This window comes from Coenobita brevimanus, chromosome 87, assembly GCF_032717465.1.
Source record: "Coenobita brevimanus isolate Jiangsu-jjx chromosome 87, ASM3271746v2, whole genome shotgun sequence".
Taxonomy (NCBI): Eukaryota; Metazoa; Arthropoda; class Malacostraca; order Decapoda; family Coenobitidae; genus Coenobita; species Coenobita brevimanus.
The window spans coordinates 19,516,302-19,531,068 of record NC_137040.1 but is presented as its reverse complement, the minus strand read 5'-3'; the positions used below and the strand labels follow the sequence as shown (position 1 = coordinate 19,531,068).

The 14,767-nt window shown below is 41.8% G+C and overlaps 1 protein-coding gene across 1 annotated transcript in view; it reads left to right on the top strand.

The window, feature by feature from the left end:
* The first annotated feature begins 5,079 nt into the window (after window positions 1–5,079).
* LOC145411021 (nose resistant to fluoxetine protein 6-like) overlaps window positions 5,080–14,767 on the top strand; it is an 85,365-nt gene continuing 75,677 nt past the window's right edge. The window contains exons 1-2 of the mRNA XM_080281083.1: window positions 5,080–5,103; window positions 11,806–11,938. Coding sequence (XP_080137209.1) covers window positions 5,080–5,103; window positions 11,806–11,938 — 157 coding nt within the window. The remainder of the gene's footprint in view (window positions 5,104–11,805; window positions 11,939–14,767) is intronic.

The following is a 14,767-nucleotide window of genomic DNA, read 5'->3' as shown; positions in this document are numbered from 1 at the left end:
GTTTCACCGCCTGTGCCTTGCATCTGTCTTTCCCTTCTAACCACTGTCTGTTACCGCTGCCTTTTGTTTTGCTGTCTGGGCTTTGCATATGTCCTACCCTCCTCCAAACCACTGTCTGCTACCACTATCTTGTGTTTTACCGTCTGAGCCTTGCATCTGTTCTACCCTCCTTCCAGGCCCTTTGTGGCTTTACCCCTTTAAGTGAAGGAAAGGAGGGTAAAATTATGGAACACTGCAACCATACACCATCCGACCCTTTAGTTCCCCATTAGAAGTGTAGGGGACCGGGGCTAGGCAACTCAGTCCAGACATTTAAGGTGAAAGTCACTATACTCTTTTTACTTTAACTTTGCCCAGAATTCCCATCTCTCCATTTTGAAGACTGAGTTAAAAGAATAGACTGACACTGGAATATGATGCTAGTCATGAATAGGTGTTATGCAAATTGTGTAGAGTGGTAGCATTGTCTCTTTCTGCCAGAGTTACGTGAAATAATCCGCAAAGGACAAAAATCTGGGCCAAGTTAAAGTAAAAATAGTATAGTAGCCCTTTTCTGAGCAGCATGATCTGAGCATTAAACTCCAACTACCTTCTGATTTAAATCCTTTTTGGGTCACGTCAGGTTAGAGCAACGATTTTCAGCCAATGTGTCGCGACGTATTAGTGTGCCTCGAAGCATCCGTAGGTGTGCCGCTAGCGTTTAAATAGCATCTGGATAGTATTTTTAAAAAATAGCATTTGGATACGTTTTGATATTACTGGTACTTCTATGGAGGGCGTTAACCCCCTTTTTTTTTAAATGATGCAATAAGTAAATGTGTTATTCATTAAAAGCCCAAATGGCAGTATTAAATTATCTCCTGAATTCCGTAGTATATAACTGCAAATATGCTCAAAACTTTCAAATTCTTTTGAAAACCATAGTCAACATTATACAGTACTTTTGGCAAATATAATTAATAAAGTATTACCTTTTTAAATTTATGATCATATTCCTATCATTCATTTTCTTTCAAATGGTCAAATCTATCCTTAAATACTGATGTTGTGCCTTGGCCATTTTAGTGCCTGGCTCACTGTGCCATGAGATGAAAAAAGTTGAAAATCACTGGGTTAGTGCATCTTATCCACTGGGCTAGACCACCCAGCGTCCGTTTGGCGGCTGTATGGTTACCATCCAAAGTATTAAGTGGTTTCCTGAGTTACTTGCTACTGAATTTGTTATTATTATTATTATTATTAGTAGTAGTAGTAGTAGTAGTAGTATTGTTGTTGTTGTTGTTGTTGTTGTTATTATTATGATTATTATCATCATCATCATCATCATCATCATCATTATCATCAGCAGCATCATTATCATCATCAGCAACAGAAGTATCATCGTCATTATTATTATTATTATTATTATCACTATGTAACAAAAAAAAGTCTATTTCTGTGTAATAAGGGGGCTACTATTTCCTTATTTGTTTTGCTCCAAAACTATAGAGAACATAATATAACATCATCCTGAAACTTCGCTTTTGTACACAGGAGAATGATTTTTTATATATTTACTAATTTTCTGTAGAAAGAACGAATGGGTTTGTCTTTTCCTTCGTGAGGAGTCAGAAGAAAATATATAAATATAAAAAGTAATATGTAACAATATTGAATACATAATGAATGAAATCAAAGAAGTCTAGAATCGAACATTTTTTTCGCGATTTGCGAATGTACAGTATAGTAGATCACTTTCACGGACCAGCCCCCCAATGTATTCCCCCATCATGCTCACGTTATGCTGTCCTTGGCATCTCCTCTCAAAGTCCATTTGATCTTGACAGAAGCGTTCTCCTTGCTATTCAGAATATGCACCCACGTTGTCCTTGAATTCATCAAGATGGGAATGAGGCTTATGAATCTTGACTAACATTTTACAGCCCATGGCGCCGTGGTTCTTTATGAGGTTGTCAATCAGCTCCAAATGGTCCTCATTCTTGTGATTTCCAAGAAAACCGCGAACCATTGCTTTCACGCTGTCCCAAGTCACTTTTCCACTTTCGAAAGCTCGTTAGGAAAATCCTTGCGCTCCAGGATCTTAACCTGTGGACCGACGAAAATATCGGCTTTGATTTTCGCCTCCGACAACGGGGGGAAGTCTCGTAGGTGCTGAAATGCCGCCGACCGCTTGTCCAGCGCCGTGACAAATTGTTTCATGAGGCCCAATTTGATGTGTAAGGGTGGCATCAGTACTTTTCTAGAGTCCACAAGTGGCTCCCATTTCACGTTGTCAAAATATGTCTTATAAGCTTCACACATCTTGACAGATGCTTCAACAGAATATTTCTTCTTTCTCGTTTTAATAAACTGACCACAAATATAGCAAAACGCATCAGCGGAATGCTTACAATCTCTAGATGACATCTCTGAAAAAATTAAATACGTTCATGTTTGCAATGATCGAAAAAACAAAAACAATGGTATAGAATTTAGAGTACAACAAAATTAGCACCGTTACTGTAAAAATCCACAATTCATCCGCAATTCGATAAAGAATTGATATATAATATTAATTCACAAGCCTTTCAACTAAGCTCCGCTCTGACTGACTTCATTTCAACTGACATCGCCCACACCAGGAAAGGTATGGCGCGTCCAGAAACAGTTCGTGTTCGAATAATATGCTTCAGCCAGTCACCGAGCTCAGCAAAATGACGTGCAGTACTGATACCAGCACATGCAGACACATGTAAAATCATTTATGAAGTGAAGCTTTTTGTTCACCCAAGAACTCACCTCACTCTGCCTAGGTAGCCATTTTTCACGTGTTTGAAGGCATAAAAATCACTCTCATAGTCACTCTCTGACGAGAGTAATAGCCATTTTTCATGGTTCTGAGACCGAAACTATCAGAAAATAACACCCACTACCCAGGAACAAAAATCGTGTTACATAGTAACCTGTATTATTATTATTATTATTATATAATATTATTATTATTATTATTATTAGTGTGTGTGTGTGTGTGTGTGTGTGTGTGTGTGTGTGTGTGTGTGAAAGTAAAACATTTTTTGCCTGACTTCGACCATCTTCAGGTGTGCAAGGTAAATGGAAGCTGTTTTATCTTTACAATATACAGGGCTTCATCATGCTCGTAATATTATTCTGTTTGAACAATTATCGTCGCTATGGGTGCTGAGGAGTGGGGGGAGGGGGGCCTTCACGTGGTAGGTGGATCTGTGCCATTATACAAACATCCAACAAGCTCCTCTATCCGACGAAAGGAAGATAGTGAACTGTGAAATAGGAGCAACTTCAGCCTGCAGTCCACCGGGAACATGTTGAGATGAACCTGAGTCTACTACTACGTCACTGTGATATCGTCTCGTATTTTCAACAGCTTAGGACACGTCTAACACAACCTAGTTACCGACTTATGTTACATATTTGGTGGTAGGTGGGGGCGCCCACCATCTATTCACTCGATGTAGTGCTACTTTGGGTGTCTGCCCTTTCCTCTCTTCCTTCCTTTCTCTTCTGTCTTTTCTCCATTATTTCCTCTTGCTTCTGTCCATGGATGACTTTACACTACATCTTCTGTCTTTCTCTCTTTCATTCTTTCCTCCTCCTTCTGCCTATGGGTCTCTACACTGAGTGACAAGCCAAATGGTGTCCTGTCCACCAGGAAAGCATTTACTAAGCTGGGTGGTAAGCATATAACCAAATTACGGCGCCTGGTGGTTTAGTGCGTAATTAAGGTGCTCCAGTCAGACAGCCTTTGTTGGTTTCTATTGCAGGGGTGGTTGGGGTACTCACGTAAGGCCACTCAGGGCCGAGTGAGGCTGGTCACTCTCATCTTAAATGTCAGGACCAACTTGCCTAGCCCAGGGCTCCTACGCTTCTCTTGGGGCAACACAGGATTGGATGATGGATGGATGGATTAAAGTTTGTTATTTTCTTATATGTTGCTTGTATCTAAGGTGAGGGACGCCTTCTTGTGGTAGCACCGGTATAACGAGGCGGCTTCGTTGCTCGGTTATACGGTTAAAGGATGATGGACTGCGGGAAATGTGCAACTGCAGCCTGCACTCACTGGGTTCATATTTCAGATGAACTTGGGACCACAACAGCATCAACAATAACAATTATAACAACAGAAATTACTACTACTACTGCTACTGCTACTGCTACTACTATTACTTCTATTACATTGGCAGACGGGAGTCTCCTTAAGCCACGAGAACACACACACACACACACACACACACACACACACACACACACACACACACACACACACACACACACACACACATTATATCCAGTATCTGACACTTACGTTGGCGAAACAATTTTCAAAATCCTTTCAGCACAAAGACGTCTCCTCTCTCTCTCTCTCTCTCTCTCTCTCTCTCTCTCTCTCTCTCTCTCTGAAGTCTTTCTACTGTTTACCGTCATCAGTCAGCGACATAGTACTGAAGGGGTTAATGAGGGCAATACATAATCCCCTCGGCTCCAAAAATCTCTCATCAGCTGAATAAAATCGTCTGGTGATGGGAAGAAAAAATACAAAATACGTCACCGTAATGAAAGGCTTAACTTCCTTATGCCCTGAATGCTTCCTTATTTATTTATCTATATGATAATCAGTCCTTCGAAGCAGGATGACAACATTTTCGCCAACGCACACTCCCGTTGCGCTAGACTCAGACTGTGTGTGTGTGTGTGTGTGTGTGTGTGTGTGTGTGTGTGTGTGTGTGTGTGTGTGTGTGTGTGTGTGTGTGCTTTAACTCCTCCTAGACTATTTGATAGATTTGAATGAAACTTCCCAGATGGGTTCGTCCGGGTACTGGGAAGGTTTTCCACTCTTCGGTTTTGCAGCCATGATTTATAGGGAGTCAGCTCCCCCTCCAAATTAAAAATGATCAGAAACAGTGAAAGGAGGGCTGATATGGCTTTGACATCTTAGTACATATTGTTCAAGGGACTCTCTCACCCGTATTGCGATATTTGGCGAGCGTAAACCCCCGTAAAGATTCTTGGTGGGTTAGCCCCTTCAGAAAATAAAAACGATCAGAAATATGGGGAAATGAGATCATGGATTTCAACGAAACTTCTCAGGTCAGTTCGTCTGATTCCTCAATAATGTCTTCCATTATGTAAAGGTTTCCACAACTATTTTTAGAAGAGTCGTTCCCCCACTCACCAAATAAAATTTCTCAGAAGTAGGCTAGTGAAATGAGGACAGAGATGGCTTTGACATCTTAGTGCATGTTGTGCAATGGACTTTTATCCGTAATGCGATACTTGGAAAGCGTGATGTCACCTTTGATTCTTGAAGGGGGTCAGCTCCCTCCCTCTCAAAAAAAAAAAAAAAAAAAAAAAAAAAAAAAAAAAAAACAGAAATAGGAGAAAGATTTGAAAAAACGCCCCAGGTGAGTTCGTCTGCTTACTCCGAAGGTCTTCCACAAATTACAATTTTCCAACCAAAATTTTTAGGAGGGCAAGCTCCCCCCCTTACCAAATTTATTTATCTCAGAAATAATCAAAGGAGGACAGATATGGCTTTGATATCTCAGTAGATGTTGTACAATGGACTTTCATTCGTAATGCGATATTTAGGGAGATCATGACCCTACCTCAGTGATTCTTGGGGGGTCAGTCCCCCTCCCAGAAATATAAATTATCAGAAAGAGGGGATTGTGAGCACATGAATTTCAAAGAAATCGGCATACATACTGCAGGACTGGGTGTGTAAGTTCCACTTTTTTTTTTAAATTCCCAAGAAAGGAACTGCACATCTAATATATTTATTTGTTTACTCTTTAATGTATTTATTTGTTCATTTTTGCAGGATATCGGAATGAAAACTGTCCTACTCCTCCCAGCCTTCCCATCCCAAGAATTCTGCCACCCATCTACTCACAAACTTTTCAGTTATCTATTCACAAAGATTTCATCTAATATTATCCTCTCACAAGTATTTAATTAACTACCTACTCACAGGCTTTTCATCAGTTAATGATTCACAAACACTTCGTCTACCATTTATTACAAACTATTCATTTCCTGTCTACTCTGTTACTGGACACTTACTCATCGCATATTTTATTCACGCACTCACTCACCAAACTAACACGCATTTATTCACTCAAAGACGTAATTACCATCCACCTACCCTTTTAACACTCATTCACTCACCTAATCTCTCTCTCTCTCACACACACACACACACACACACACACACACACACACACACACACACACACACACACACACACACACATTCGTTCAGCTAACACCCATTTACTCCCCTAAAATGCCATTACCCACTTCCTCACATCACACCCTCACCCTTATCATCCTCATCTCACTCACGCTTGGTACCCACCCTTCTACCATCAATCAGCATCAAGAACCTCATCTTCAAAACACCACGAGCATTAATGAGTCACCCCAAAGCTTCCTAAAACATCAAGACAACAATGAATATCAAAAACATCACCCTCACAACATAATTCAAATCAAGAAGTCTACCCTGAGCTTCTTAAAGCATCGGGATTTAATTATGAGAGAGAGTAATCGTGATGAAATGAAGAAAGATATGAGTCTGGGTAAAGAAGAGAAAAATGATAATGCAGCAGAGAGGAAAAAGGAGAGTGTGAATTATGGAAAAGTGGAAAATGAATATATTGATGATGGAAGAGAGAAAAGTAATAATACAGCAGAAAGGAAAACTGAAGATGTTGAACAAGGAAAAGTGAAAATTAAAGGAGCAGAGTACAGGGAAATGAAACACGAAGTAGTTAGTGTAAAATTTGAAGAAATGGATGATGAAATGCATGGAAGTTACGAAATGAAGTACGCAAAGATAATAAATAAAGAACTGAAGCATGAGAAAATGAAAAATGACAAAACAGAAAAAAGAAACCTTAAAAACAAAGATGGTTCTGGTTTCCCGCACTTGGAGACCCTGTGGACAGCTTTAGAAGACGTGTCTGGCCTCCACGCGCCAACTTACCATCACCATCTGCATAAAAACACCGCACCTGACTTCAGAACTAACCAGGCAAATTTATTATACTCTTTTCACTTTAACTTGACACAGATTTGGGTCCTTTTGCACCTGATTATCCTTAACTCAGTGGCAGTTTAAGACAGTGTTGTGAATTATATCCTTTCCATAGCACTTCGTGAATGAGATGATAATCTAGTGCCAATCTATTATTGCAGCTCAACATTCACGATGGACAGTCGACAAATTTAGTTCATGTTAAGGTGAAATAGCTATACTCCAGTCCAGATGCTTTGGAAGGTAAGGTGACTTTTGGGATGTATTTTCGTGGGTGCAAGAAGTTTTCTAACACCACTTCCTTTATTACCTCTGCCAACGAAGTTGGAGAAGGTTATGTATTCAATTTGTTTGTCTGTTTGTTTGTTTGTTTGTCCAGACGATATCTCCAAAAGTTCTCAATGAACTTCGATGAAATTTGGTGGAAGGGTGGTCCATGGGCCAAGAAAGAACTGGTTAAATTTGGGGGCGGATCTTGATCCTGATCCGGTACCCACGTATTCCGTCCGCACAGTATCTCAAAAAGTTTCCAATCATTTTCAATAAAATTTGTGGACGAGTGGGCCATGGGTCAAGGAACAATTGATTAAATTTCGGGGTGGATCCGGATCCTATGAATTCCACACAATATCTCCACGGATCCGATTCCGGATCCTTTTTAATGGCATTGGTGGAAGTACTGTATGCGCTCTCCGAGTGTCGTGTAGTTTATTTATTTATTTACTTTTTTACCTCATTTATTCATTTATTTCATTTATATATTTGTTGCATATGGCACATCGATATTTACTTGTACCCATATCCCTTTTACTTTAACTTGGCCTGCAATTGCCATTTCCCCATTTAGAATGCTGATTATGATTACGACCATGAAGAAGTGTTACAGGAAGGATGTAGAACCGTAGCATTTTTATTCTGCCATTGAGGTACGTGGAAGAAGCTGCAAAAGGACTAAAATCTGGGCCAGGTTAAGGTTAAGCAACAATAACATAGTGTGTTCCCAGAAATTAGAAAAAAAGTTAGGAAGTCATTCTAGGTCTAATTTTGAGTGAAAAATGCTGCATCAGTATGGGTCCTGTTCTGCCCCGTTACGCAGCCGTAGTTACTGATGCCTTTATTGCCACAAATGTTCTCCTTGATTATTAGCCCATAAAGATCATCAGTACCTGTAGCTCCGTGAATGCTGGGAATTGGAATCATGTTGATATAGGTTTTACTAATAATTAACCTATAATGGCTTCGTTTTTAATAATAATAATAATAATAATAATAATAATAATAATAATAATAGTAATAATAATCATCATCATCATCATCATCATCATCATCATCATCATCGTCATCATCATCATCATCATCATCATCATCATCATCATCATCATCATCATCATGTGATGATAATAATAATAACAATAATAATGATAATAATAATAATAATAATAATAATAATAATAATAATAATAAGACTAATAATAATAGCAATAACGATGATACGACTACTACTACTACTACTACTAACAATAATGATAATAATAATAATAATAATGATAATAATAGTCTATCTATCTATCTATCTATCTATCTATTGCCAGACGCCTCAATCCCGTTTGGGGTGGCCACAAACAAATCGCCTCCAAGTCGCCCTGTCCCCCGCCATTTCACTGCCCTGCTCCCAACTCACACCCCCCTCTCTCATATACCTCTCCACCCCATCCCTCCATCTCATCCTCCCTCTTCCCCCTTCCACCTCGCTCACATACACTCTCTTCGTCAGTCTTTCACTCTCCATCCTCTCCACATGGCCAAACCACCTCAGTGTGTTCCTCATAACGCTCCCTATCACATCCACATCAACACCACGTTCCTTTATATCCTCATTCGTCAGCCTGTCTCTCCATGTGACTCCACAGGCTCCTCTTAAATAACTCATTTCCACTGCTCTCACTCTTGACTTGTGTCCTTCCAACAACGTCCAAGCTTCACTTCCGTATTAGAGTTGGTATCACAATACTGTCATGTAGTAACTTTTTCACTTCCATGCTCACTTCCCTGTTTCTTATCACTGCTTTCAAAGAACCAGCAACCTTTCTTCCCTGCTGTACCCTTTCAAGCACTTCACCCTCCAAACCTCCATCCTTACTCATCACACTACCCAAGTACTTAAACGTACTCACATTTTCCAATTCCTCACCATCCAACCTCGCTGTACATTCACTGACTTCACCTCTCTCAAAGACCATCACTTTACTCTTCCCTACATTCACCTTCAGATTCCGTTTCTTACACACTCTCCCAAACTCATCCACCAAGCCTTGCAGCTCCCCTTCGTCTTCACTCAACAACACAGTATCATCTGCAAACAACAGTACAGGGAGTTTCCAAACACTATCCTCTCTCACCAGGGTCACTCCAACATCCACTACCCTACCTTGTACTTCTTTTATTACTCCATCCATGTACAGATTGAACAACCATGGAGACATGACACATCCCTGTTTCAACCCAACTTTCAAAGAGAAAAATTCACTTAGTTCGCCATCCACACGCACTGCAGCCTTCGCACCATCGTACATACTCTTCACAGCATTCAACAACTTCCCATCTACTCCATATATTCTTAACACTTTCCACAATCCTTGTCTATCCACCCTGTCATATGCTTTCTCCAAATCCATGAAAGCCGCATACAACTTCTTTCCCTTCTCTAGAAACTTTTCCACTAAAGATCTATGAATGAATATCTGATCTACACAACCTCTTCCCTTCCTAAAGCCTCCCTGTTCTTCTCCAACTAATTTCTCTGTTCTTTCTCTAACTCTGTCAATAAGTATCCTGCCATACACTTTTCCTATTATACTAAGAAGACAAATGCCCCTATGATTACCACACACTTCTTTTTCCCCTTTTCCTTTGTACAAGGGAATAATTATACTTGACTTCCAATCCTCCGGGACTCTACCTTCCTCCCAGGCTAATCTGCACATCTTCCACATCCATTCTACTACTATCTCTCGAGACAGCCTGTGTATTGAGTCAGTGTGCACATTCCCATCAGGTAAATTGTTGCCCGGGGAAGGATAAGGCGAGGATAAAAACTTCCCACAACAAAATCAAATTATTCTGTACCTTTGATTTCCTGTGTCGAGAAATACGTTAATAAATAAAGACAGCTCTGTACCCCATGGCCCTATTTATTTTTATTTATTTAAGGAACAAAAGATATTAACAAACATTATTAATTTTATTTCGTGTCCTAATTGCAGCTTTCATAAATTACGGGTGGGGGGGAATGTCCATGATTCCCAATCTTAAATACGGCCTTGTACATAGACACTGACTCACTTCTTACTCATCCAGCCATTAACCTATCCCTTACAAGCCACTGACTCACTTCCTACTCACCCAGCCACTGACTCACCCCTTACTCACCCAGCCACTGACTCACCCCTTACTGACCCAGCCACTGAATCACCCCTTACTGACCCAGCCACTAACTCACCCTTTACCTAACCAGCCACTGACTTACCCCTTACTCACCCAGCCACTGACTCACCCCTTACTCACCCAGCCACTGACTCACCCCTTACCCAGCCACTGACTCACCCATTACTCACCCAGCCACTGACTCACTCATTACTCACCCAGCCACTGATTTATCCATTACTAACCCAGCCACTGACTCACCCATTACTTACCCAGCCACTGACTCACCCCTTACTCACCCAGCCACTGACTCACCCATTACTCACCCAGCCACTGACAAACCCCTTACTCACCCAGCCACTGACTCACCCATTACTCACCCAGCCACTGACTCACCCATTACTCATCCAGCCACTGACTAACCCATTACTCACCCAGCCACTGACTCACCCCTTACTCACCCAGCCACTGACTCACCCATTACTCACCCAGCCACTGATTTACCCATTACTCACCCAGCCACTGACTCACCCATTACTCACCCAGCCACTGACTCACCCCTTACTCACCCAGCCACTGACTAACCCATTACTCACCCAGCCACTGACTCACCCCTTACTCACCCAGCCACTGACTCACCCATTACTCACCCAGCCACTGATTTACCCATTATTCGCCCAGCCACTGACTCATCCCTTGTTCAATCGCTAGCTCACCCACTCAGTGACTTACCACTAACTCACCCAGCCACTGACTCACCTCATACTAACCCAGCAAGTGACTCACCCACTACTCACCCAGCCACTAACTCATCCATTACCCATCTCTGACTCATCCTTTACCCAGCCAGTGATTCACTCCTTGCTCAGCCACTGACTCATCCATTTCCCACATAGTCATTGACTCACCTCATACTCATCTAGCCACTGACTCACCCCATACCCAGTGTATGTCTCCCCTCACCCAACCACTGATTTTTCCCTTACCCAGTCACTGACTCACTCACCCATCTACTCATATCTCAATCACCCAGTCACCGACTCACCCCTTACAAATTACTCATCCAGCCACTGACTCATCCCTTACTCACCCATTACTCACCCAGCCACTGACTCATCCCTTACTCGTTACTCACCCAGCCACTGACTCATCCTTTACTCACCCATTATTCATCCAGCCACTGACTCATCCCTTACTCACCCATTACTCTTCTAGCCAGTTTCATTCCTTACTCACCCAGCCACTGACTCATCCCTTACCCATGATTCACCCAGCCACTGACTCACCCTTTACCCAGCCAGTGACTCACCCGTGACTCACTCCTTCAGGCTACGAGGGGCGATGTCGGGGCGTGGGTGTGGTACTACCTGCCTGATCCTGCCCTGGTGGGGGGACCCTGTGGGGGGGACGTGATGGCTCTAATGGCAGCCTTTACTCAGCAGGCACCGTGGGCACTGAAGGGTGAGAGAGAGAGAGAGAGAGAGAGAGAGAGAGAGAGAGAGAGAGAGGGGGGGGAATGAAAGTAATATGTGGAAGAGGAGGAAGGAAAAGGAGAGGAGACGGGAGGAAGGAGAAGGAAGGGAGGGAGAATGGGAGGATGGGGTCTGGAAGAGGAGGAATGAGAGAAGGGAGGGAGAGGATGGGAGGATGTAAGAGAGATGGAAGTAGAGTATGGAGCAATAGGGAAAATAAAGAAAAGAAGGGGAAGGAGGGAGAGGGGAATGTAACATGAAAGTCGAGTATGGAGGAAGGGGAGGGAAAATGAGGGGGGTGGGGAAGGAAGTGGAAGGAGGGGAGAGGGAAAGAAAGATGGAGGTGTGCTGGAGGGAGAGGGGAAAAAAAAGGGAAGTGGAAGGGGAAGCAGAGGAGGGGGAAAGGAAGATGGAGGTGCGGTGGTGGGGTAATCAGAGACAGAATCAGAATTTCTTTTCCGTTGTTACAATGGTTAATCTTTACATGAGGATACAATTACTAATACAAGGTAAAATACAGATTACTTAAAACTATACCTCATACCAATTAATTTGGCCAGGCATGTATGGCAACACTGTTCCCACCGAGATTCTGATTGGCTGGAGGTGTTTGTTCGATTTCGTTGTTGCTTAAACCGATACTCTCTTTATTATCAGATATGATACTGAGTTTGTCGACAATACAATCGTCAAAAGCAATAATAAATCCGTTATATACTTAACAACAATGAAATCTGCGTAGGAAGATAGAAATATGAGTCAACAAATTATTATAACAGTCCAAGTCAAGGTCAGCATTCGAACAATTCCTTTAAATCGCCGACACTCGATAAAAGTACAGAAAATTAAGGAAACCTGCTTAATCTAAGCGCTGGTGTAACACATTTAAATTTTAAGTCCAGTCCGTACTATGATAATAGAGGAATTGTAATGAAATAGTTTCCTTTAGCCTACTTTGAGTTTCGCAATTTTTTCAAACCTCCCTGCCCGCACAACTCGTCTTTTCATCAAAATTTTTAATCATTCAGAGTTGTGGCACGATTTAAGGGAGCGGACTGATCTTAAAATTAGAATGTGTGTTACACCAGTGCTTAGATTAAGCAGGTTTCCTTAATTTTCTGTAATTTTATCGAGTGTCGGCGATTTAAAGGAATTGTTCGAATGCTGACCTTGACTTGGACTGTTATAATAATTTGTTGACTCATATTTCTATCTTCCTACTCAGATTTCATTGTTGTTAAGTATATAACGGATTTATTATTGCTTTTGACGATTGTATTGTCGACAAACTCAGTATCATATCTGATAATAAAGAGAGTATAGGTTTAAGCAACAACGAAATCGAACAAACACCTCCAGCCAATCAGAATCTCGGTGGGAACAGTGTTGCCATACATGCCTGGCCAAATTAATTGGTATGAGGTATAGTGTAAATATACGACTTACCTAAAGCAATTGTAAAACACAAAGTTTCTGTTCATGTTTAAGCACAGAGAATACTCTTCTAGTGAACATCTAGCGTAGACAGTACTGACATGCATTGACCATTAAAAAGGTAATGTTTTAGTCTATCTGTCTATCTATTCTCAGACGCCTTAATCCCATAAAGGGTGGCCACAAACAAATCGCCTCCATGTCGCCCTGTCCCCCGCCATTTCAATGCCTTGCTCCCAGCTCACACCCCTCCTCTCTCATATACCTCTTCACTCCATCCCTCCATCTCATCCTTGGCCTCCCCCTCCCTCTCCCCATCTCCACCTCACTCACATACACTCTTCTCGTCAGTCTCTCACTCTCCATCCTTTCCACATGGCCAAACCACCTCAGTGTGTTTCTCCTAACGCTTCTTATCACATCCACATTCAAACCACAATGCTCCTTCACATCCTCATTTGTCAGTCTGCCTCTCCATGTGACTTCACAGGCTCCTCTCAAATAACTCATTTCTACCGCCCTCATTCTTGACATCTGTCCCTCCAACAAGGTCCAAACTTCACTTCCATACGTTAGAGTTGGTATCACAATACTGTCATATAGTAACTTTTCACTTCCATGGTGAACAGTGAGGATATTAAAGATGCGTGGAGAGAGCATTATAGCCGGTTGTTGAATGAGGAGTTTGACTGGGACAGGGAAGGTTTGGAGCCAGCAGATCCAGTGTTTGGCCCATGGCCTTTGATTGATGCTGCTACTGTGAGTGAGGCAATAGGCAGGATGAAGGTGGGGAAGGCTGCAGGTGTGTCTGGGTTGACTGCCGAAATGCTGAAGGCCTCAGAAGTTATAGGGGTGAGGTTAGTCACTGACCTGATAAATATGATTATTTATGAGTGTGTTGTCCCAGATGATTGGCTGAAGAGTGTAATTGTAAACGTGTATAAAGGGAAGGGTGATGGCCTGGAAATTATAGAGGTATAAAACTTTTAGATCAGATAATGAAGGTAATGGAGAGAGTTTTAGAAGGTATGATTAGAGAAAGAGTGAATATTGATGAGATGCAATTTGGGTTTACGCCAGGTAGGGGGACCACTGATGCCATATTCATTGTTCGACAGCTTCAGGAAAAATATATTGGTAAGAAAAGGGATCTGTATTTTGTTTTTGTTGATTTGGAAAAGGCCTTTGACAGAGTCCCTAGAGAGGTGGTGAAGTGGGTAATGAGAAAGCTTGGCTTGAAGGAGTGGCTTGGTAGGGTGGTTATGGCTATCTATGTGGGTGCTCGTACCCAGGTAAGAGTGAATGGAGATTTGAGTGATGAGTTTTCCGTGAACGTTGGTGTGCATCAGGGGTCAGTTTTGAGTCTCATGTTGTTTATCATGGT